We start from the raw sequence: 23,725 nt of genomic DNA on the forward strand, positions 1-23,725 counted from the left end.
ATGAACTTCCCAAGGAAGTTGACCATGCCCAGGAATCTTAAGACAGCCTTCTTGTCAGCCGGTCGTGGCATGGCTGTGATGGCGCTAACCTTGTCTGCATCGGGACGGACCCCGGACCTTGAGATGTGGTCCCCGAGGAATTTCAGCTCCGTCTGGCCGAAAGCACACTTCGCACGGTTGAGACGCAGGCCATTTTGCCGTATGCGGGTGAAGACACGTCGAAGACGATGCATGTGTTCCTGCGGAGTGGTGGACCAAATGATGATATCGTCCACATATACACGTACCCCTTCGATGCCTTCCATCATCTGCTCCATAATGCGGTGGAATACTTCAGATGCCGAAATGATGCCGAATGGCATCCGGTTGTAGCAGAATCTGCCAAAAGGGGTGTTGAATGTGCATAGTCTTCGGCTGGCCGGGTCCAGTTGGATCTGCCAGAATCCTTTGGACGCATCCAATTTAGTGAATATGTTGGCTCGCGCCATCTCGCTGGTGAGGTCTTCTCGTTTTGGGATGGGATAGTGTTCCCGCATGATGTTGTTGTTCAGATCTTTTGGATCTATACATATACGGAGCTCGCCAGAGGGCTTCTTTACACAGACCATGGAGCTGACCCATGGCGTGGGCTCCGTGACCTTGGATAGGACCCCTTGGTCCTGAAGAATCTGCAGTTGTGCCTTGAGGCGGTCTTTGAGAGGCGCAGGAACCCTGCGAGGTGCGTGAACGACAGGGATGGCGTCCGGTCTGAGTCGAATCTTGTACGTGTGTGGCAATGTCCCCATGCCTTCAAAAACCTCCTGGTTGTGAGCGAGGAGGGAATGGAGATTCGCGTGGAACTCAGCATCCGGGAAGTCGGATATCTCATCTGGAGAGAGAGACATGATGCGCTGTACCAGGTGAAGGACCTTACACGCTTGTGCGCCCAGTAACGAGTCCTTTGATGAGCCCACAACTTCGAAGGGGAGTGTGGCCGTGTACCCCTTGTGAGTCACCTGTAGCTGGCAAGATCCTACGGACGGGATAACGTTCCCGTTATAGTCAACCATCTTAAGCCGGGATGGTGTGATGAGTGGTTTGACCTTCATGGCCTGGACTGCAGAGTAAGCAATCAGGTTGGCGGATGCGCCGGTGTCCAGACGGAAGGCGACGCGCGATCGGTTGACCGTCAGGGTGGCACACCACTCATCGTCTGGATTGATGGCATTGACCTTGTTGACATCAATGACGGCAACTCTGAAGTCATCCTGGTCATCTGCATCACTTAACTGGAAGTCTTGATGCGTGGGCTGGACGGTCCTGACTCGTGTGCGAGGTTGTCGAGGATGCGCCGGATCCATGGGTTGAGCCGCACGACAGCGGGCTGCGTAGTGGCCTATCATGGCACATCTGTTGCACTGTTGGTATTTTGCAGGACATTGCCCTTTTAAGTGTAGACCTCCACACTTGCTGCACGTCATGACGTCACGGCGTTCGTTGCGCCACTGCGCATGCGCAGTGCGATCTTGCGGTGGGCGCGCCTGCGCAGTGCGTCCCTCGTTGTGGCCGTTATTCTTGGCGCGCACCTGCGCGGGAGACCGCGAAAAGCGCGGGAAGCGGCCGCTGTCGTCCGGGCCGTGGGGCGGGAAGAAATCGACGGCCTGGATGCGTTCAACGTCGTGGGCGGCCTGGCTTGCCGATTCGACGGCTGGGGACCCCCTCCGTGCCAACTCGGACGCCTGAAATCGGGCAAAACGGCAGGTCGCATTTTCATGGAGGACACAGGCTTCCACAGCAGACGCTAAGGTGAGGCTCTTTATTTTAAGAAGCTGCTGGCGTAGGCCACTGGAGGCAACGCCAAAAACAATCTGGTCCCTGATCATGGACTCTGTGGTGGTGCCGTAACCGCAGGACTGCGCTAGAATCCGGAGGTGCGTCAAAAAGGGTTGAAAAAGCTCCTCCTTACCTTGCAGGCGTTGCTGAAAGATGTATCTTTCGAAAGTTTCGTTTACTTCAGTTTGAAAGTGCTGGTCCATTTTGAGGATGACCGTGTCATATTTGGCCTGGTTTTCGCCTTCCTCGAACACCAGTGAATTAAAGACATCATTTGGGTGGGGGCCTGCGTAGAAGAGGAGCATTGCAATCTTCGAATCATCCGAGACATTCTGTTTTTCGGTGGCACGGATGTACAGGTCAAATCGCTGCCTGTAGAGCTTCCAGTTGGTGCCTAGGTTCCCCGTGACTTGCATCGGCTGCGGTTTGCCGGTGTGGTCCATGTCCAGAATGGCAGGTTGGTAGGCAGGTATCGATCCACTCCTGTACCATGTGGTGTTGGGTGTTCTAACACACAGAAGAGCCAACACAGTTGCATATGGTACAACACTTGTTTATTTAAACTCACTATTTACAACTTGGTCTTTGCACTCTGCACGTGGGGGGCTCCCTGCTTGTGGTGTTTCAACAGCTCTTTCATGCTTCCTTCTCCCCAGACCTACTGACCTCCAGGTGTCGTGCTCGTGCTTTTTATGTGGTTGGTGTTCTTGTCTGTGATTGGTTGTGGTGTTGTGTACTCTGATTTGCCTGTTAGTGTGTCCATCATGATGTGTGTGTTTGAATATCATGACAACGGGTGTATTTACATATTTCCAAGGATCCAAATGCTGCACCTCTGACCTGTGCAATGATGTCAGTCACCAAGGTAAAGTCATGAATATATTAAACCCATGGATGGATCACATCCTCGGAAAGGAACTAATTACAAGGCTCAAGGGAAGGTGGTGGCACATGAAAGATGGGCCGAATGGCCTCTTTTTGTGCCATAATTGTCGAAGTAACTGATGATGCATTGATTTTTATTAACCACATGAATAAACTTGTGTCTTCCTCCTCAAGGCAATGCTTTTGAATCATTAAAATGTTGTGTTCCTATTTCAGTGGAAGAGAATACAGCATTGAATGGTGTGGAGTGTTATGCCTGCCATAATGGATCTGTTGCTACCTGTACCAGTAGTACCAGCATTGTAAAATGTGTAGGGATTCAGAATCGCTGCGCCTACACTTACATTCAACTACCCGTTTGTAAGTTGCCATTCGTAAGTTTGCCTGTTAATAAATCACGATAAGAGTAATGGCTCCAAGAGATTAGGGAAGTTTCCTGTTTTTTGAAAGTAATCCCATGGAGATATAAATGTCAATCAAATTGGGGTGTGATTTCAGGGTCAGTTATGAAATGTTATTTCAGGTTGGAGTGAACCGTAAATCGATAAACCATTCTTGGAATATGAGGCAGAGGATCATCAAATTAATTTTACCCCTTCATTCCTAACTAATTGAATTCAGAGATCATTTTAAAGGTGTATCTTCAAGGAGGAGAGAGGTGCAGAGGTTTAAGGAGCGAATTCCAGAGCGTAGCACCCAAGGCAGCTAAGACATGAATGAATGTGGTGGAGCGATGGAAATTGAGTGATGCGCAAGAGAATTGGAGGAGTGCAGAGATCTTGGAGGGTTGCAGGGCAAGACGGAGTTACCGAGATAGGGAGGGTTCGAGGGATGAGATGAGAGGAAGTACAGATATAGGAATATTGTTCTGGGCAGGAGTTTGCAGAGATAGGGAGAGTGTGATATGGGGGGGGGGGGGGGGGGGGGGGGGGTGGATATGAGGGAGGGAGAGAGAGAGAATGAGATCTTAGCTAAATTAGGAGCAGGGCTGCCCTGTAAATTTGCATCCAGTTGGGCTGGAGGTGAAAATTGTCCAAATCCATTTCAGGTCAGAAGTCGATAAGAACAGAAGGGAAAGGAACAGGAAACTGTGCTGATAGGTTCCGATGAAGTAAGATGGAGAGAGGACTGTGTGCAGCATAAATACTGACATTGAGTTGATGGGCCGAATGGCCTGTGTCTGTGCTGTAGGTTCAGGGTAAGTTTGGGAGGAGTAGGGAGTGGGAATCTCACTATGAAAGTGTAAACCTCACCTGGATTCCAATGCCAGTCTTTGGAGCTGATTTTGTTCTGTAAATAAGTAAACATTTCGATTTGAGTTTGAATACTGTAGTTTCCAGAATCCCCCAGGAGGTCTCAGATTTGATTGAAGGGACAGACGATCCTAGATAACAGATTTTTACACATCAGACCGGCTAGAGATGACCTGATTTTCTCTGTTACCAACAGCTGGGCAGCATGCTGTCGTCAAAGGTTGTGTGTCTGAGAGCATCTGTAAATCACTCAGATCACCATTTTTTGGAGTACAAACCAATTCTGAAATCCAGTGTTGTCATGGGAACCTATGCAACAAGGAAACAATCCTCCCAGGTACCAATCATTGTGCACTAGATACAGAGGGCACTGAAATCTACTGTGTGAAGTCACTGAGAATGATATTCTATTTTTATGCCACTTCAGGACGACGCTGTTACTCCTGTATTGGGGTGTCTGGAGTTTGCAGCTCCAAGCCAATACAGTGCATCTCTTCAAGCTGCACAGTGGCCGCCATCAAACAAGTCATCAGTAAGTAATCCAGGGCAAGCTGGGCTCCAAATATGAATTGTTTATTCTTTAGATTCAGTATTACCAATGACAATACATCGATATCTATAAAGCCTCTAATAAAGTACCAACAACATGACTTGTATTGTGATAGTTCCATTGCTATAAAACATGTGTTTAACAGGTACATTATTAAACGGTGTTTGACAGGTGGATGATCAAGGTGGTGGGTGGGGCCAGACAATCCCACCCCGAGTCATTTACGGGGATATTTGGACAGGTGACCAAAAACCTAGTTGAGGAGGTAGATTTCAATGAGTTTCTTACAGGAGGAGAGAGAGATTGAGAATTCCAGAGCTTCCAGTTCAGGCAACTGAAGGCACGGGCACCAGTGATGGAGCGATGGACATCAAGAGGCTGGAATTAGAGGAGTGCAGAGATCTGGGAGACTTGTAGGGGCTGGAGGAGGTTACGGAGATAGGGAAGATTGTAGGGGCTGGAGGAGGTTACGGAGATAGGGAAGATTGTAGGGTCTGGAGGAGGTTAAGATAGAGGGAGGGTTGTAGGGGCTGGAGCAGGTTATAGAGATTGGGAGGGTTGTAGGGGCTGGAGGAGTTTACGGAGATAGAGAGGGTTGTCGGGGCTGGAGGAAGTTACGGAGGTGGGGAAGGTTTTAGGGGATGGAGGAGGTTACAGAGATAGGAAGGATTGTGGGGGCTGGAGGAGGTTACAGTGATAGGGAGGGTTGCAGGGTTTGGAGGAGTTTACAGAGATAGCGACGATTGTAATGATGGAAGAAGTTTCAGAGATAAATAAGGTTGTAGATGCTTGAGGAGTTCACAGAGATAGCAAGCATTCCAGGGGCTTGAGGAGGTTACAGAGATCGAGAAGGTTGTAGGGGATGGAGCAGATTACAGAGATAGGGAGGATTGTATGGACTGGAAGAGGTTACAGAGTAATGAAGGGTTATAAAAGATTTGGGATGTTGTAGAGATAGAGAGCATTATAGGGCTGGATCATGTTCCAGAGATAAAGAGTTTTGTAGTTGCTGGAAGGGTTTGCAGAGATATGGACGGTTGTAGGGACTGCAGGGGCTCACAGACATAAGGCGGGGTTGTAAGCTCTGGAGGATATTACAGAGATAGGTAGGATTGTAAGGTCTAGAGGAGGTTACAGAAATAAGGAGAATTGTAGGAGTGGAGGAGGTTTCAGAGAAAGGGTGTTGGGGGAGGTTTCAGAGATAGGGAGAGTTGCAGGGGTGAAGGAGATTTCAGATACAGGGAGGCTTTTACGGAATGGAGGTGGTTACAGAAATAGGAAGGATTGTAGGGGCTGAAGGAGTTTACATAGATAGGGAGGATTACACTGGCTGTAGTAGGTTACAGAGACTGACAGAGAAAAGGCCAAATTTTGAAACAGTGATCTGAATTTAAAATTACCACTTAATAGAATTGTATGATGGAGCTGGGATGGTTGTATGATGGAGCTGGGATGGTTGTATGATGGAGCTGGGATGGTTATGCGAGGCTGAATTGCCTTCTTCATGCTCAGAGATTGGCTGGTTCTAATCATGCTCCAGGGTACAGGAGAGCGACAGCACCACCAGTGGAATAAAACAGTAACTGCAGTATCATTGGGAGCTGTTCAGACAGCGAATGATTTTTTTAATATTGGGGTCGTTTTGCTCAGTTGGCTGGATGGCTGGTTCATGATAGAGTGATGCCAAAAGCTGGGTTTAATTCCTGTCCAGGTTGAGGTTGTTCATAAAGGCATGGTCTTCTCAACCTTACCCCTCGCCCGAGGGGTGTGGCTCTCAGGTTACATCACCACCAGTCAGCTCTCCCTCAAAGAGGAGAGCAGCCTATGTCCTCTGGGACTGTGATGACTTTACATTTTGTTCTTGTGGTAAACCACTGTTGCACCTCTATTAGGTGATGTATGGTAGGACCTGTACTACAGGTCCGTCGGTAGTCCCTTCCTGCTGGCTCCGCCCAGTAGGCAGAGTATAAATATGTGTGTCCTCCATGCTGCAGCCATTTCGCCAGCTGCTGTGTGAGGCCACACATCTTAGAGCAATAAAGCCTCAGTTGTATCCAACTCAAGTCTTTGTGCAATTGATCTTGCCTCAATTTATTGCTCTAAGATTTTCTAAAAGATGGACCTCCGTATCAAGCCGGATCGCCTGCAGCTGGATCTGCAATCAAGCGACACTAAAAAGGACTTTCAGCACTGGCTAGCTTGTTTCGAGGCGTACATCAATTCAGCACCCAGCCCTGTCTCGGAGGCACAGAAAATACAGATCCCGTACTCAAGGTTGAGCTCCAACGTCTTTCCGCTAATCCAGGACGCGCCAAACTATGCCGAAGCCATGACGCTTCTCAAAGACAATTACGCTCAGAAGACGAACTCTCTCTTTGCCAGGCACGTACTCGCCACGCGCTCTCAACTCCCTGGTGAGTCCATAGAAGACTTCTGGCGGGCATTAATCCCACTCGTCTGGGACTGTGACTGTCAGGCCGTTACGGCCACTGAACATTCAAACCTCCTTATGCGGGACGCGTTCGTTACGGAGATTGGGTCGGACCTCATACGCCAGCGACTGTTAGAAGGGCCACTCTCGATCTAGCAGAGACAAAGAAGCTAGCGCTCTCTATGACGGTTGCCTCGCGCAACAATCAGGCCTACACCCCCAGCCGCGTAGCCCACACCTCCTACGCATCGTGGACCCCACAGACGGCCGCCCCAGCGGGGGCCTTACCCAGCCAATACGCCTACGCCACGCGCCAGCCAGTGAACCCCAATGTTACTTTTGCGGCCAGCAGATACACCCCTGCCAATGCTGCCCGGCCCGCCCTGCCCTTTGTAAGGCTTGCGGTAAGGGGCACTTCGCCACGGTGTGCCAGGCCCGTGCAGTCGCCGCGATCGCCCCCACCCCCCTCGTTTACGGACAATGGGCGCCACCATCCTCACCTCCCTGGACCACGCGTGGCCAGTGGGCGCCGCCATCTTCCCCCCCTCAGACCACGCGCGGCCAGTGGGCGCTGCCATCTTCTCCCCCTCAGACCAAGCGTGGCCAGTGGGCGCCACCATCTTCCCCTCCGCGCAACACGTGCGTTCCATGGGCGCCGCCATCTTGTTCAACCCCCGCCACGTGCGGCCCATGGACGCCGCCATTTTGTCCTCCTCAAGATCTTCAAGCGCCGCCATCTTGTCTCCCGCATGGCACATGGGCACCGACAGCGTTCCAGGACGTGGGCCCGTCGGGCTCCCCATCATCCGACACCAGCGACGACCAACCACGACTCACCTCAGTGACCATCAGCCAGTCTCGTCCGCACAACCTGGCCACCACATCGACCAGCATTAAAATCAACAAACACGTGACATCTTGCCTGCTGGACTCCGGGAGCACCAAAAGCTTCATCCACCCAGATACGGTAAGGCGCTGCTCCCTCGCGGTACACTCCGCCAACCAAAGAATCTCCCTGGCCTCCGGATCCCATTCCGTGTACGGTCACACTTACGGTCCAGAGCGTAGAATACAGCGGCTTCCGCCTCTACGTCCTCCCTAACCTCTGCGCTGCAATACTACTCGGCCTGGACTTCCAGTGCAACCTCCAGAGCCTAACCCTGAAATTCGGCGGGCACCTACCACCCCTTACTGTGTGCGGCCTCGCAACCCTAAAGGTCGATCCGCCTTCCCTCTTCGCAAATCTAACCTCGGATTGCAAACCCGACACCACCAGGAGCAGACGGTACAGCACCCAGGACAGGACCTTCATCAGGTCCGAGGTCCAGCGGCTGCTTCGGGAAGGCATCATCGAGGCCAGCAACAGCCCCTGGAGAGCCCAAGTGATAGTAGTTAAAATTGGGGAGAAACACAGAATGGTCGTGGACTACAGCCAGACCATCAATCGGTACACGCAGCTCGCGCATACCTCCTCCCACGCATATCTGAAATGGTCATTCAGATTGCACAGGACCGGATCTTCTCAACGATAGTCCTCAAATCCGGCTACCAGCAGCTCCCCATTTTTAAATCGGACCGCCCATACACTGCCTTCGAGGCAGACGGTCACCTCTATCACTTCCTCAGGGTTCCTTTCGGCGTCTTCCGAAGGAAGACTTGGTCTTCCGAAGGGAGATGGACTGAATGGTCGACCGGTATGGTTTGGGGCCACCTTTCCGTACCTAGACAACGTCATCATCTGCGGCCATGATCAGCAGGACCACGATGCCAACCTTGCCAAATTTCTCCACACCGCCACTCTCCTAAACCTCACCTACAATAAGAAGAAGTGCGTGTTTAGCACGACCCGCTTAGCCATCCTCTGCTATGTGGTCCAGAACGGAGTTCTGGGGCCCGATCCTGACTGCAAGCGCCCCGAGGCACAACAGGCCTTCGCCCGTATCAGAGCCGATATCGCCAAGGCCGGGATGCACGCAGTAGATGAGACACTGCCCTTTCAAGTAGAGAGCGACGCATTAGACGGCGCCCTAGCCGCCACCCTAAATCAGGCAGGCAGATCCGTGGCATTCTTTTCCCGCACCCTTCATGCCTCAGAAATTCGTCACTCATCCGTCGAAAAAGAGGCCCAAGCTATTGTTGAAGCTGTGCGGCATTGGAGGCATTACCTGGCTGGCAGGAGATTCACTCTCCTCACTGACCAACAGTTGGTAGCCTTCATGTTCAATAACACAGAGCGGGGCAAGATCAAGAATGATAAGATCTTGAGGTGGAGGATCGAGCTCTCCACCCACAATTACGAGATTTTGTATCGCCCCGGCAAGCTCAACGAGCCCCCAGACGCCCTATCCCAAGGTACACGTGCCAGCGCACAAGTAGACCGACTCCGGGCCCTGCATGACAGCCTTTGTCACCCAGGAGTCACACGTTTGTACCATTTTATAAAGGCCCGCAATCTGCCCTACTCGATCGAGGAAGTACGGATCAATAACCAGGGACTGCCAGGTCTGTGCGGAGTGCAAACCGCACTTCTACCGGCCAAGAAGTCCACATCCGGGGTGTCGCTCCTGACTTGGCTCGCAGCTCCAGAACCCGTCCTGCTCCGTAGGCATGTCCGACTCCACAAGCCGGACCCGTTGGTGGAGAGGGTGCAATTGCTCCATGCAAACCCCCAGTATGCCTACGTGGCGTACCCCAACGGCCACCAGATAATGTCTCCCTCAGGGACCTGGCACCAGCAGGTTCCACACACACACCCCTCCGGCCCGGCACCACCCTCTCTTCCCCCGGCGCTCCCAGCAGCAACCCCCCCAGGACCATCCATCCTCCCCCTGCCCACGCCCGAGGATGAAGAGGATTTCAGCACGCTCCCGGAGTCACCGAACATCAGACCAGCATTAACATCGCCACCACCACTACGTCGCTCCCACTGGAACATCAAGGCCCCGGACCGGTTAAACCTCTAACTGGTCCATTGGACATAAAAATACATTTTTTGTTCTCTCAAATATTGTAAATATAAAACCCATTTGTTGCATATAGTTCTCCACCACCCACGCTGGACTCAATTTTAACAGGGGGTGAATGTGGTAAACCACTGTTGCACCTCTATTAGATGATGTATGGTAGGACCTGTACGCTAGGTCCGCCAGTAGTCCCTGCCTGCTGGCTTAGCCCAGTAGGCGGAGTATAAATATGTGGGTCCTCCATGCTGCAGACATTTCACCAGCTGCTGCCACACATCTTAGAGCAATAAAGCCTCAGTTGTATCCAACTCAAGTCTTTGTGCAATTGATCGTGCATCAGTTCTTATGACTGATCACACAGCACTTTCAGTGGTGTGTCCCAGCTTAGAAAACGGAACAAATAAAATTACCCCTGAGCCCAGACTGGGGTTAGGTGAAGTAAGGTGGGTGGAGGTTCGTGCGGAGCAGTAACACCACGATAGACCAAATGGCCTTTTCTCTGTCAGTTGTGTTGGTCATGAAGACCACCAACATGGAGAAGATTAATGAAGGCTATGTTGTGTGAACTAACTGTCTTCAGGAGGGTTGGGACAGAAACCAGGCTACACGGTCCTCACAGCCTGTAACTGAATAAAATGCATGGTTCAATTTTCACAGGCGGAACATCCCAAGAGTTTGTCGTTAAAGGTTGCGGGAATTGTTTTGGAAGTCTGTCCTTTAATGCCGGTCCATTCTCAGTGGAAAGAGCTGATAGATGCTGCCAATCTGAGAACTGCAACAACCAAACCGTCACAGGTATGGTACAAATATTTACACAAGGTTCAACTTTATATCCATGTCAAAATATTTCAAAAATCTATATCACAGGAACAGGCCATTCAGCCCATCTCCATCCTGGTGTTTATGCTGCACACTAGATTCCTCCCATCCTCTCAGCACCTCACCCCATTCCCATTTCCTTCTATTCCTTTCTCCCTCATGTGTTTATCTGTCTTCCCCTCATCATCCTAATGTTAGGTAGTGATTGCGTTCCTGGAAACCACAACTTTAGGAATCATTGTTAAAACCAGAGATAGGTTCCTTCAGACATTTCTCTCCCAGAAAAAAACACACTGATTGAGTATGTGAGCACACTGCATTCCTGGCTGAATAACGTGCAAAACAAAACACTAAATATAAAAAACAAATCCTGTAAAAATTAAAATTAGGTAACATGCACTGGACTCAAGACATTTAAAATAGCCAATTTCACGGCATCATCAGGCATACGAACAACACTAGTGGGTGGCACAGTGGTTAGCACTGCTGCCTCACACCTCCAGGGTCCTGGGTTCAATTCCAACCTCGGGTGACTGTGTGGAATTTGCACATTGTCTCTGTGTCTGCATGTGTTTCCTCCGGGTGCTCCAGTTTCCTCCCACAGTCCAAAGATGTGCAATTTAGAGGCCATACTAAATTGCCCCTTCATGTCCAAAAGGTTAGGTGGGGTTACTGGGTTACGGTGATAGGGTGATGGCATAGAGCTAGGTCAGGTGCTCTTTCAGGGGGTCGGTGCAGTCTCAATGGGCCGAATGGCCTCCTTCTGTACTGCAGGGATTATATATGATTTCTGACTCATGTTTTAAAATAATTTAAAAGTCGCACCCACAGCTGCCACACCTGAAACTCCAAAATGTAAATAAAAAACAATCCAAAAACAAACAACTGGCTTTGGGTGCCTCTAGGTTTTTTTTTAAAACAAATGTTGCCTCAAATACAGTATCAACAGCCTTATTAACAATGGCACTGACTAGACTTCCGGTTGCGGCGATGACCAGCTAAGCCGCACGTTTCGGCGGCTCCAGCTCCAACGGACCTTCGGGCTCTTTTAAGAGCCCCAACGGGAAATGTTCGCGCGACAAAACCCGGTGTGGGGTGAGTTAATATGGAGTCCCCCCCAACGAAAGAGGAAAATATCGGCGGCGGCGGCTGCAGCGTGAGGAATCCTCGACGATAGGGACAGAAAGGAAAAAGAAACAAGATGGCGGCGGAGAAAGCCCAGGCGACATGGGGGCCTGGTCAAGACGAATTTTTAAGACGGTGTGTGGAGCTACTAAAGAAGGAGGTGCTGACCCCGATGCTACAGGCAATTGAGGGGTTTAAGGAGGCACAAAGGACCCAGGAGACAGAGCTCCGCGTGGTGGAGCAGAAGGTGACGGATAATGAGGACGAGATCCTGGGCCTGGCGGTCAAAACACAGACGCACGAGGCGCTCCCAAAAAGTGCATTGAAAGGATTGAGGCCCTAGAAAAAAGAGCACGAAGGAAGAACCTTCGGATTCTGGGTCTCCCTGAGGGAGTGGAAGGAGCGGACTGCGGGGCTTACGTGAGCACGATGCTAAGCTCGCTGATGGGAGCTGAGGCCCCTTCGGGCCCCTTAGAAGTGGAGGGGGCTCATCGGGTCCCGGCGAGGAGACCAAAAGCGGGAGAACCACCTAGGGCGACAATCGTGCGATTTCACCGCTTTAATGATAGAGAAGTGGTTCTGAGATGGGCCAAAAAAGTACGGAGTAGTAGATGGGAGAATGCAGTGGTACGGGTGTACCAGGATTGGAGTGCGGAGGTGGCGAGAAGGAGGGCGAGTTTTAATCGAGCCAAGGAGGTGTTACACAAGAAGAAGGTGATGTTCGGGATGCTGCAGCCGGTACGACTATGGGTCACGTACCAGGAGAGACATTACTACTTCGAAACGGCGGAAGAAGCATGGTCCTTTATTAAAGATGAGAAATTGGATCGGAACTGAGGGACTGATATTACAGGGGAATGTTACTGTCAATGTATATAGAGAAGTAAATTGGGAAGGGGGGAGACACAAAGAAATGTGGGCGCCGGTGGGGGGGGAAAGAAGGGACATAGGCGGATGATGAGGAATGGGAGTGGGGTGGGAAAGGGAGCTGCGCCACAAGAGGCGGGTCAGCTACAGAGATGTTCCTGCGCCAGAAAGATAATGGCGGGAAGATAGGCGCAAGGTAGATGGGAGTTCCCCACACGGGGGGGGTCAAGGAGTGAGCAGGAGAAGCCGGGGTCAGTTGAAGTCAGCTGACTTGCGGAAGTAATATGGGGGGAGCAATCACGCTAGAGGGGGATCTAGCAGGGGGGGGGGGGGGGGGGGGGGAGGATAACTGGGTTGCTGCTGCAGAAATCAAAGAGGAACTGGCTAAAGAAAGGGTGGTCGGGGCTGGAATGCGACACCTGGGGAACGAGTGGGAGCGCGGAATTGGGACGTGGGACTGGCCTAGAGAAGGTGATGGCTAGTCGACACGGGAAGGGGGCAGGTAGCCCCCTAGTGAGGCTGATCACGTGGAACGTGAGAGGCCTAAATGGACCGATTAAAAGGGCCCGAGTGCTCGTGCACTTGAAAGGACTGAGGGCAGACGTGGCTATGCTCCAGGAGACGCACCTGAAGGTGGCGGACCAAGTTAGGTTAAGGAAAGGATGGGTGGGACAGGTGTTCCATTCAGGGCTAGATGCAAAGAATAGAGGGGTGGCCATACTGGTGGGGAAACGGGTAGCATTCGAAGCAAGGAGCATTGTAGCAGATAGTGGAGGCAGATATGTAATGGTGAGTGGCAAGCTGGAGGGAATGGAGGTTGTGTTGGTTAACGTATATGCCCCGAATTGGGACGATGCGGGATTTATGAGGCGGATGCTGGGACGTATACCGGACCTGGAGGTAGGAAACTTGATATTGGGAGGAGACTTCAACACCGTGCTGGACCCAGGGTTAGATAGATCCAGATCTAAGACCGGAAGAAGGCCGGCAGCGGCCAAGGTGCTTAAGGGGTTTATGGACCAAATGGGGGGAGTGGATCCATGGCGATTTCTTAGACCGAGGGCTAGGGAGTTCTCCTTCTTCTCCCATGTTCATAAAGTGTACTCCCGGATAGATTTTTTTTGTTTTGGGAAGGTCGTTGATCTCGAAGGTGGAAGAAGCTGAGTACTCAGCCATAGCTATTTTGGATCATGCCCCCATTAGGTGGACCTGGAATTAGGAGAGGAGAGGGAGCAGCGAGCACTCTGGCGATTAGATGTGGGATTGTTGGCGGATGAGGGAGTCTGTGGAAGAGTGCGGGGATGTATCGAGAGGTACCTGGAGGCCAATGACGACGGGGAGGTCCGAGTGGGAGTGGTATGGGAAGCACTAAAGGCGGTGGTCAGAGGAGAGCTGATCTCCATCAGGGCCCACAAAGGGAAAACAGAGGCCAAGGAAAGGAAAGGGAAAGACTACTGGGGGAGATCTTAAGGGTGGACAGGGAATTTGCGGAGACCCCGGAGGAGGGACTGTACAGGGAGAGACGACGACTTCAGACGGAGTTCGACCTTCTGACCACCAGGAGGGCGGAGGTGCTGTGGAGGAAGGCACAGGGGGTGAGGTATGAATATGGGGAAAAGGCTAGTCGCCTGTTGGCCCATCAGCTGCGAAAGAGGACAGCGGCGAGGGAGATAGGGGGAATTAGAGATGAAAAGGGAGCTACGGTGCGGCGAGCAGGGAAGATAAACGGGGTGTTTAAGACCTTTTACGAAAGACTTTATAGGTCCCAACCCCCGGAGGGAAAAGAGGAGATTCGGCAGTTCCTGGACCAATTAAGGTTCCCGAGGGTGAAGGAGCAGGAGGCGGAAGGCCTGGGGGCACCAATTGGGGTGGACGAGGTTACCAAGGGGCTGGGGAACATGCAGGCAGGGAAGGCTCTGGGACCAGATGGGTTCCCGGTGGAATTTTATAGAAAATATGTGGACCTGCTGGCCCCGCTGTTGGTGAGGACTTTTAACGAGGCCAGGGAAGGAGGGACTCTACCCCCGACAATGTCGGAGGCGACGATATCGCTAATTTTGAAGGGGGATAAAGATCCGCTGCAGTGCGGGTCCTATAGGCCTATTTCACTATTAAATGTGGACGCCAAATTGCTAGCAAAGGTGCTGGCATCGAGGATAGAGGATTGTGTCCCGGGGGTGGTGCACGAAGACCAGACAGGGTTCGTAAAGGAGAGACAACTAAATGTCAACGTGCGACGGCTATTAGGGGTGATAATGATGCCCCCAGTAGAGGGGGGGGGCAGAGATAGTGGCGGCAATGGATGCAGAGAAGGCATTTGACAGGGTGGAGTGGGAGTACCTATGGGAGGTGCTAAGGAGGTTCGGGAACGGGTTTATTAGCTGGGTCAAACTCCTTTATGGGGCCCCAACGGTAAGTGTGGTCACGGGTCGGCAAAGATCGGAGTATTTCCGACTATACAGGGGAACAAGACAGGGATGCCCGCTATCTCCATTACTGTTCGCGTTGGCAATTGAACCACTGGCCATGGCGCTGAGAGACTCCAGAAAATGGAGGGGGGTGATTAGAGGGGGAGAAGAACACAGTGTCGCTCTACGCGGATGACCTACTGTTGTATGTGACCCCCGCCGTCCCATTGACCTCCCCGTGTGGGAGTCTCCCAATCCATATGCATTCCTTCGTTCCCCTTCCCGCCTTTCTTCCCGCGCGCGGGAAAACACCCCGCGCTTTCCAAAGCCCGCTCCGCCCCCTCTGGTGCAGCTCCTGTTGCGGCCTTGTCTCTCTCCCCCAGCCCATGTAACATTTCCTGCGCGTGATTGACCCCCTATACACAACAACCATCATACATCAAACCCCAAAACATCCCCCCCACCCTCACAAACCCTCAGTTAGAGTCCAACTTTTCGGCTTGTACAAAGGTCCACGCCTCTTCAGGCATTTCAAAGTAATAGTGTTGGCCCTTGTATGTGACCCACAGTCGCGCTGGCTGCAGCATTCCGAATTTCACTTCTTTCCGGTACAACGCCGCTTTGGTCCGGTTGAAACCCGCTCTCCACTTTGCAACCTCCGTGCTCCAGTCCGGGTATATTCGGATCTCTGCATTGTCCCACTTACTGCTCCGTTCCTTCTTGGCCCATCTCAGGCCCACTCTCTGTCCGTGAACCGGTGGAACCTCACCACCATCGCCCTTGGCGGGTCATTTGCCTGGGGCTTCTTCGCCAGCACCCGATGTGCCCCGTCCAACTCCTGCGGCCTCGAAGGGGCCTTTGTGCCCATTATCGCCTCGAGTATCGTGCTCGCGTATGCCCCGGCATCCGCCCCCTCCACTCCCTCAGGGAGACCCATGATTCGCAGATTCTTTCTCCTCGACCTGTTCTCCAGGTCTTCAAGTCTTCCCGCCCACCTCTTGTGTAGCGCCTCGTTCTGCTCCACTCTCACCGCCAGGCCCACGAGCTCGTCCTCGTTCTGACTGGCTCTTTTCTGTACCTCCTGAATCTAAGCTTCGTGGGACTTCTGGGTGATCCAGAGTCCTTCAATTGCCGAAAGCATAGGCGCCAACATCTCCTTGCGCATCTCCTCGCGCTGCTCCTCGAAGCAGCGCTTGATGAACTCATGCAGCTCCCCTTTGTCCCTGGCCGCCGCTATTTTGTTTTCTTTCCCTCGCTTCTCCCGTTGCTCCAGTGCCGCTCCTTTGGCCGTTACACTTCTGGTCTGTTTCATAGAAGTTGGAGGGGGGCCTCTCTCTTCCCTTCCCCATGGGTTGCGTCAAAAAAAAAAAAAAAAAAATTCCGTTGGGGCTCCTCTAACAAGCCCGAAAGTCCGTGGTAGCGGGAGCTGCCGAATCGTGCGGCTTAGCTCCGCATAGCCGCAACCGGAAGTCGAGAGGGAATCCTTTTGGCAGTGTTCGCTTCACCAGTCTGCCCCAAAAAGTCTATGGAAACTCCTGAAAAAGGTCTGAGAGTCGGTTCCAGATGGGAGCTGCCGAATGCGTGACCTACTCCTCCGTGGCCGCCACCGGAAGCCTTGTCCCTGCTTCTTCAATGGCCTTGGTAGATCTTTTCACAGTTGTTCCCTCTGCTGCTAGAATTCACCTTTGATAGAGGCCCTCCAGTCAGATTGCAGCTTTAAGCTTGCCCTTCCCCCACCTGCATGCTGGAAGAGGCTTTTGTCTATTCCTGCAGCTCAAGCCAAATCTTTTACTGTTTCTGCCCGGTCTGGTAGCCAAAAGACATAATATTCCTGGGGGACACTGTCAGGGGAATGCTGCAGTCTTCTTCCCACACCGGGAAATGTCAAACAAATGCCGTGGGGGCCCTGTAAAAGAGCCCAAAAGTCCTTTCCAAGCTGGAGCTACCAAATATGCGACCTAGCTCTGCATAGCCGCACCTGGAAGTCTGCCCACCTTCATTTTCAATGGAGCCTGTGACACCTCTGCCCACCAAAGAAGGTTCAGACAATGCAGCACTCCCTCAGCACTTACTCTCTGGCTGTGCAGCACTCCCTCAGTACTGACCCTCTTACAGTGCAGTGCTTCAGTTCTGACCCTCTTACAGTGCAGCATTCCCTTAGTACTGACCCTCTGACAGTGCAACACTCCCTCAGTACTGACCCGCTGACAGTGCAGTGCTCCCTCAGCACTGTCTCTCTGGCTGGGCAGCACTTGTTCAGTACTGACCCTCTGACAGTGTAGCAGTCACTCAGCACTGTCTCTTTGGCTGTGCAGCACTCCCTCAGTACTGACCCTCGGACAGTGTAACACTCCCTCAGTACTGACCCTCTGACAATGCAGCACTCCCTCAGTACTGACTCTGACAGTGCAGCGCTCCCTCAGTACTGACCCTGACAGTGCAGCGCTCCCTCAGTACTGAACCTGACAGTGCAGCGCTCCCTCAGTACTGACCCTCTGACAGTACAGTGCTCTCTCTGTACTGAACCTGACACCATTCCCTGGGTGATGAATGAATGGGAATTGATGCCAGCTGAATCGGAGGTAGCAGGGACTCGAATGAGATGAGGGTCGGAATGTTAATCTCACGAGGGGAGCTTCGGAATAGTTTGGTCTGGAGATAACAGACGTGGACGAGCTGTGGGCTAAGATGTACTGGATGTGGAAGTGAGCAGTCATGGTTTTGGGAAGGGACAAGGAGGTCGATAGTTCATCTGACTCCCCTGTCCCTTCCCCAAAACCATGACAGGATCTGAGATTCCGAATGGTCATCCTCGAATAGTGAAGAGGTTTTTCTGATACAGGAGGGAAAAACAATACATGTAAATAGCTGGAATTACTGAGTAGGCCAAACATCCCTGGGGGGCAATAAACAGAATTAATGTTTCAGCCCAATTAATCTGCATCAGAACTGGAAAATGTTAGGAGAAGTAACAGGTTTTGACAAGTACAAAGGCAAGGAAAGTGGGACTGAGGAAAGAGAGAAACTTGGAGTTTCATTGGAATGTTGTGGGAGGCTCCGGATAGTCTGTGTCCAAATGCAGCAAGACCTGGACAATATCCAGGCTTGGGCTGACAATTGGCAAGTTACATTCATGCCACACGAGTGCCAGGCAATGACCATCTCCTAAAAGAGAATCTAACCATTGCTCCTTGACATTCAATGCTGTTGCCATCGCTGAAAATCCCACAATCTCCATTCTGGGGGTTAACCTTGACCAGAAACTGAACTGGACTCAACCGTATAAATGCTATGGCTGCAAGAGCAGGTCAGAAACTGGGAATCCTCCGGTGATTGACAACACCTGTCGTCCCCGTCCCCCCCCCAAAAAAAAATGCCTGTCCACCATCTAATAGACGCAAGTCTGGAGTGTGATGGAATAATCTCCATTTGCCTGGATGAGTACAGCTCCTACAGCACTCGACAACATCCAGGATAAAGCACCCCACTTGATCGGATCCCCTTCCACAAACATTCACTCCCTCCACCACCGACGAGCAGTGGCAGCCGTGTGTACCATCTACAAGATGCACTGCAGAAACTCACCAAGGCTTCTTTGGCAGCACCTTCCAAACCCACCACCGCTACCATCTAGAAGGTCAAGGGCAGCAGATATCTGGGAGCACCACCACCTGGAGGTTCCCCTCCAAGTCACTCACCATCCTGACTTGGAAATATATTGGCCATTCCTTCACTGTAGCTGGGTCAAATCCTGGTACTCGCTCCCTAACTGTACTGTAGGTGTACCTACACCTCGGACTGCAGCGGTTCAAGGAGGCAGCTCACCACCACCTTCTCAAGGGCAACTAGGGATGGGTAACAAATGCTGAGCTTAGTCAGCGATGGCGATATTCAAAGAAAGATTGGAAGAAAAAGGACAAGAGGGGCTTGGATTGGGAATGGAGGCTGCAGCGGCGGGGGTGGGGGGGCCGGGTTATGGAGTGGGCGGTAGAGCTGGTGTGGGTGTTTCGGAGAATGAAGTTACTAACTGGAGTTTTCGTGCCTGCAGTTTGTTTGACTCCCCGGAGGAACGCTATGGGAAACTGAGGCCCAGTGTGACGAGGTTTACCATGTCCCAGATTGGTAAGGGCTGCTGGCAAAGTGGGCAAAAATGGTGGGGAATTTGGACAGGTTTACTGGGACATGGAGGGGGTGACCTGAGAGTGGCGCCGGACGGTGGATGGAGGAAGTGGGCACAATGATCGGTTCTTTCCAAGAGCCAGCATGGGGTCCGATGGGTTGAATGTCCACCTTCTGAGCCGCACTCTACTGTGACAGTAAAAGCAGGGATGGTTTCGACCTTGGGTAGAGTGGGAAAGTCTAAACTGACAAAGGGCTAATTTCTCCAGATGAGACAAGGTGGGAGGAGTGATCTGAAAGCAGCCTTCGACACAAGGAAGGAGTTTTGATAGGTCAGACGCAGTGAAGATCTTCCTGCGTTTGGCTGGGGTGGAGGTGGGGGGGGGGGGGGGGGAGAGAGAGAGAGAGAGAGGGGCACTAGAATTAAATACCTTTGATGTGTCAGAATCACTAATCTTTGAATGGGAAATTCATGAGAAATCTCTTTACCCAGAGAGCGGTGGGAATGTGGAATGAATCCCAGTATGGAGCAGATGGGCTGAATGGATTGTGTCACTGCTGTAAATTCTCTACACTCTGCCCCTGGTTAAATGGTATGCAAAACCTGGAATCAGAACTTTTCGTGATACACCCTGGGGACCAGAGTAGAGGGATAGAAGGCCTGCCTCCAAGGAAAGTGGAAAGAAACTTCCGATACCTGGGGATTCAGATCGCCAGGAGCTGGGGAACCTTGCACAGACTTAATCTGACACGATTGGGAGAACAAATGGAAGAGACTTCAAGAGGTGGGACATGCAGCCACTGTCATTGGCGGGCAGAGTGCAGGCAATTAAGATGATGGTCCTCCCGAGGTTCCTATTTGTATTCCAATGTCTCCCTATTCTAATTACTGAGGCCTTCTTTAAAAAAATAGACAGGAGCATCACGAGCTTTGTGTAGGCAGGGAAAGTCCCGAGGGTAAGGAGGGGGTTCTTACAACGTAGCAGAGACAGAGGGGGACTGGCGCTGCCGAATTTGGGCGACTACTATTGGGCCGCCAATGTGGCGATGATCCGTAAATGGATGATAGAGGGAGAGGGAGCGGCGTGGAAAAGACTGGAGAGAAAGTCCTGTAAAGGGACGAGTCTAGAGGCGCTGGTGACGGCGCCGCTACCGCTCTCACCAAAAGAATTTACCACGAACCCAGTGGTGGCGGCAACATTAAATATCTGGGGACAATGGAGGCGACAGAGAGGTGTGCTCGGAGCCCTGGTGGGGTCCCCAATCAGGAACAACCATAGGTTTGCCCCAGGGAGGATGGATGGAGGAATCCAGAGCTGGCACCAGTTGGGAATTAGGAGGGTGGGAGATTTATTTATAGACGGGAAGTTTGCGAGGTTGGGAGCGTTGGAGGAAAAGTATAAGCTGCCCCGGGGAAACTTTTTTAGGTATATGCAGGTGAGGGCATTCAGAAGACAACAGGTGAGGGAATTTCCATTGCTCCCGACACAGGGGATCCAGGATAGAATGCTCTCGGGGGTGTGGATCGGGGAGGGCAAGTTGTCAGAGATATACCGAGAGATGAGAGAAGAGGGGGAGGAGCTGGTGGGCGAACTAAAAGGTAAGTGGGAAGAAGAGCTCGGGGAGGAGATAGAGGAGGGTATGTGGGCTGATGCCCTAAGCAGGGTAAATTCCTCTTCCTCGTGCGCCAGGCTTAGCCTGATTCAATTTAAGGTGCTACATAGAGCACACATAACGGGAGAAAGGTTGAGCAGGTTCTTCGGAGTGGAGGACAAGCGTGGGAGGTGCGGTGGAAGCCCGGCAAACCACACACATATGTTTTGGTTGTGCCCGGCACTGGAGGGGTATTGGAGGGGAGTGACGGGAGTGATTTTGAAGGTGGCGAAGGTCCGGGTCAAACCAGGCTGGGGGTTAGCTTTATTTGGAGTTGCGGATGAGCCGGGAGTGCAGGAGGCGAAAGAGGCCGATGTTGTGGCCTTTGCGTCCCTAGTAGCCCGGCGTAGGATTTTACTCATGTGGCAGGAAGCGAAACCCCCTGGACTGGAGGCCTGGATAAACGATATGGCGGGGTTCATAAAACTGGAGCAGATGAAGTTTGCGCTGAGAGGATCGGCTCAAGGGTTCACCAGGTGGTGGAAGCCATTCCTCGACTACCTAGGGGAACGTTAGAGGGAAGATAGATGACCAGCAGCAGCAACCCAGGGGGGAGGGGGGGGGGGGGAAAGTTTTATTTTATGTTAATTGATTAGTTTACCATGTTGGTTAGTTACTTGTTATTAGACTGATTATTATGTTACATGTACTGTTAAAAAAAAAATTTCTTATGTTCGATGTGTAAGGGGAAAAAATTGTGATCGAAAAATTTTCAATGAAATATATATATTTTTTTAAAAACAATGGCACTGACTGGGTCACAGGGCCAAATGTTACATGACGAGCCGATGCACGATGGTGCACACTGCACGATGACGAGGACCGGCAATGGCTCGATCAGATGCGCGCAATGAGAACTGATGACAATGACGCAAAATGATTCAAAAGCAGAAAGGGTGATTTAAATAGGGGAAAACGGACCTGAAATTTTTTTTTTTTAAATTAAATAACTAAGGCACGACGACTTAAAATAGGGACCTACTGTATATTATTCACCACAACCACTTCCGATGGTAACGAGCTCCACATTCTCACCATTTTGTGGGTAATGAAGTTTCTCCGGAATTCCTGATTAGATCCATTAGTGACTATCACATACGTTACCCCTAGTTGTGGTCTCTATAGGAAACCTCTTCTCTATATCTACCCGATCAAACACTTGTATAATTTTTAAAACATCAATCAGGTGACCCCTCAGCCTTCTGGAGAAAACAGCCTCAGTCTGTTCAATCTTTCCTCATCATTATAGCCTCTCAGTTCTGCTATTATTCTAGTAAATCTCTTTTTGCACCTTCTCCAGTGTCGCTATATCCCTTTTACGATATGGAGACCAGGAGCTGGACTCTCCAGTCACCGACGCCAAAATCGCGTTCGCCGACTGGTTGGAGGATCCGAGTTCCCAACCCACTCGGGGGCGCCGCCGCTTTCGCGATGGTCCGCCCCCTCCAAAGCGGCGTACCCGTAGCGACGGCCTCAGGACATTATCTGAGGTCCGTTCCCCAATGCTCTGCCCCCAACCGGCCGAGTTCCCGACAGCATGGGACACATGCAAACTCAGCCCAGCGCCGTCTCAGTCGGGGGAGGGGGCAATTTCATGTGCACCACTTTAGAGATTACCGTAAAAACATCCTTCCATTAATCCTCCAGCTTTGGACAGGGTCAAAACATGCGAACGTGATTTGCGGGACGCCCCTGCAACGTTCACATATATCTTCTACCCCCTCAAAGAGCCGGCTAATCCTCGTCCTTGTGAGGTGCGTTCTATATAACACCTTCAGCTGTATCAGCCCCAACCTCGCGCACAAGGTGGAGGCATTCACTCTCCGGAGCACCTCACACCAGAACCCCTCCTCCATACCCTCTCCCAACTCTTCCTCCCACACTTTGCTTTGATCCCTTCCAGTGGTGCCTTCTCCGCTTCCATAATAGTCCCGTAAACCGCCAACACTACCCCCTTCTCCAGTCCCCCTGTTGTCAGCACCTCCTCCAGCAATGTGGAGGCCGGCTCCCCCGGGAAACTCTGTATCTCCTTTCTGGCAAAATCTCAAACCTGCATGTATCTAAACATTTCCCCCTGCTCCAACCCATTCTTCGCTCCCAGCTCCTTCACTCCTGCAAACCGACCCCCAAGCAAAGAATCTTTTAATGTCTTAATCGCCTTCTCCTCCCATCTCCGAAAATTTCCGTCCCACTTCCCTGACTCAAATCTGTGGTTCCCTGAATCGGCATTTCCCTTGACCCTGCCCCCAACCCGAAGTGCTGGCGAAACTGCCTCCAAATTCTCAATGGAGCTATTATTACCGGACTCCCTCAGTATTTCCCTGTGGCCATCAGGAGTGGCGCTGTTGCTATCGCCTTCAATCCTGGCCTCCTACACAAACTCTCCTCCATTCTGACCTACTGGGAATCAACCCCTCTGCCCCAGTGCTTCTACAGAGGGGAAGGCAGGGGGTTTGGGTCTTCCGAACCTGATGTATTATTACTGGGTGGCGAATGTGGAGAAGGTGCGGAGCTGGGTCAGAGGGGTTGATCCCCAATCCCGAGCAACCTGCACCTCCAGGTATCTAAAGTGAGTTCCTGCCTTACGGAATGGCAGCCCCCACACCCCTGCCCTCACCTCCAGCCGAGACACCACAAAATACTCACTCCTGTCTCGATTGAATTTGTACCCAGAGAAAGATCCAAACACCCAAAGCAGCTCCTATATTCCCCCTATTGACACACTCGGTTCCGACACATATAACAAGTCATCGACATACGAGGACACCCTATGCTCTATCCCTCCCCACACTAACCCCTTCCATTCCCCGAACTTCTTAACACAACTTCTTAACTTCTAT

The 23,725-nt window shown here is 51.7% G+C and overlaps 1 protein-coding gene across 1 annotated transcript in view; it reads left to right on the forward strand.

Annotated features, from left to right (window-relative positions):
* The first annotated feature begins 2,598 nt into the window (after window positions 1-2,598).
* Window positions 2,599-23,725, forward strand: part of LOC140387088 (urokinase plasminogen activator surface receptor-like) — a 33,580-nt gene continuing 12,453 nt past the window's right edge. Inside the window, exons 1-5 of the mRNA XM_072470097.1 lie at window positions 2,599-2,677; window positions 2,914-3,057; window positions 4,147-4,287; window positions 4,378-4,482; window positions 10,552-10,689. Of these exons, the coding sequence (XP_072326198.1) occupies window positions 2,599-2,677; window positions 2,914-3,057; window positions 4,147-4,287; window positions 4,378-4,482; window positions 10,552-10,689 (607 nt within the window). The remainder of the gene's footprint in view (window positions 2,678-2,913; window positions 3,058-4,146; window positions 4,288-4,377; window positions 4,483-10,551; window positions 10,690-23,725) is intronic.

This window comes from Scyliorhinus torazame, chromosome 12, assembly GCF_047496885.1.
Source record: "Scyliorhinus torazame isolate Kashiwa2021f chromosome 12, sScyTor2.1, whole genome shotgun sequence".
NCBI classification, from domain to species: Eukaryota; Metazoa; Chordata; class Chondrichthyes; order Carcharhiniformes; family Scyliorhinidae; genus Scyliorhinus; species Scyliorhinus torazame.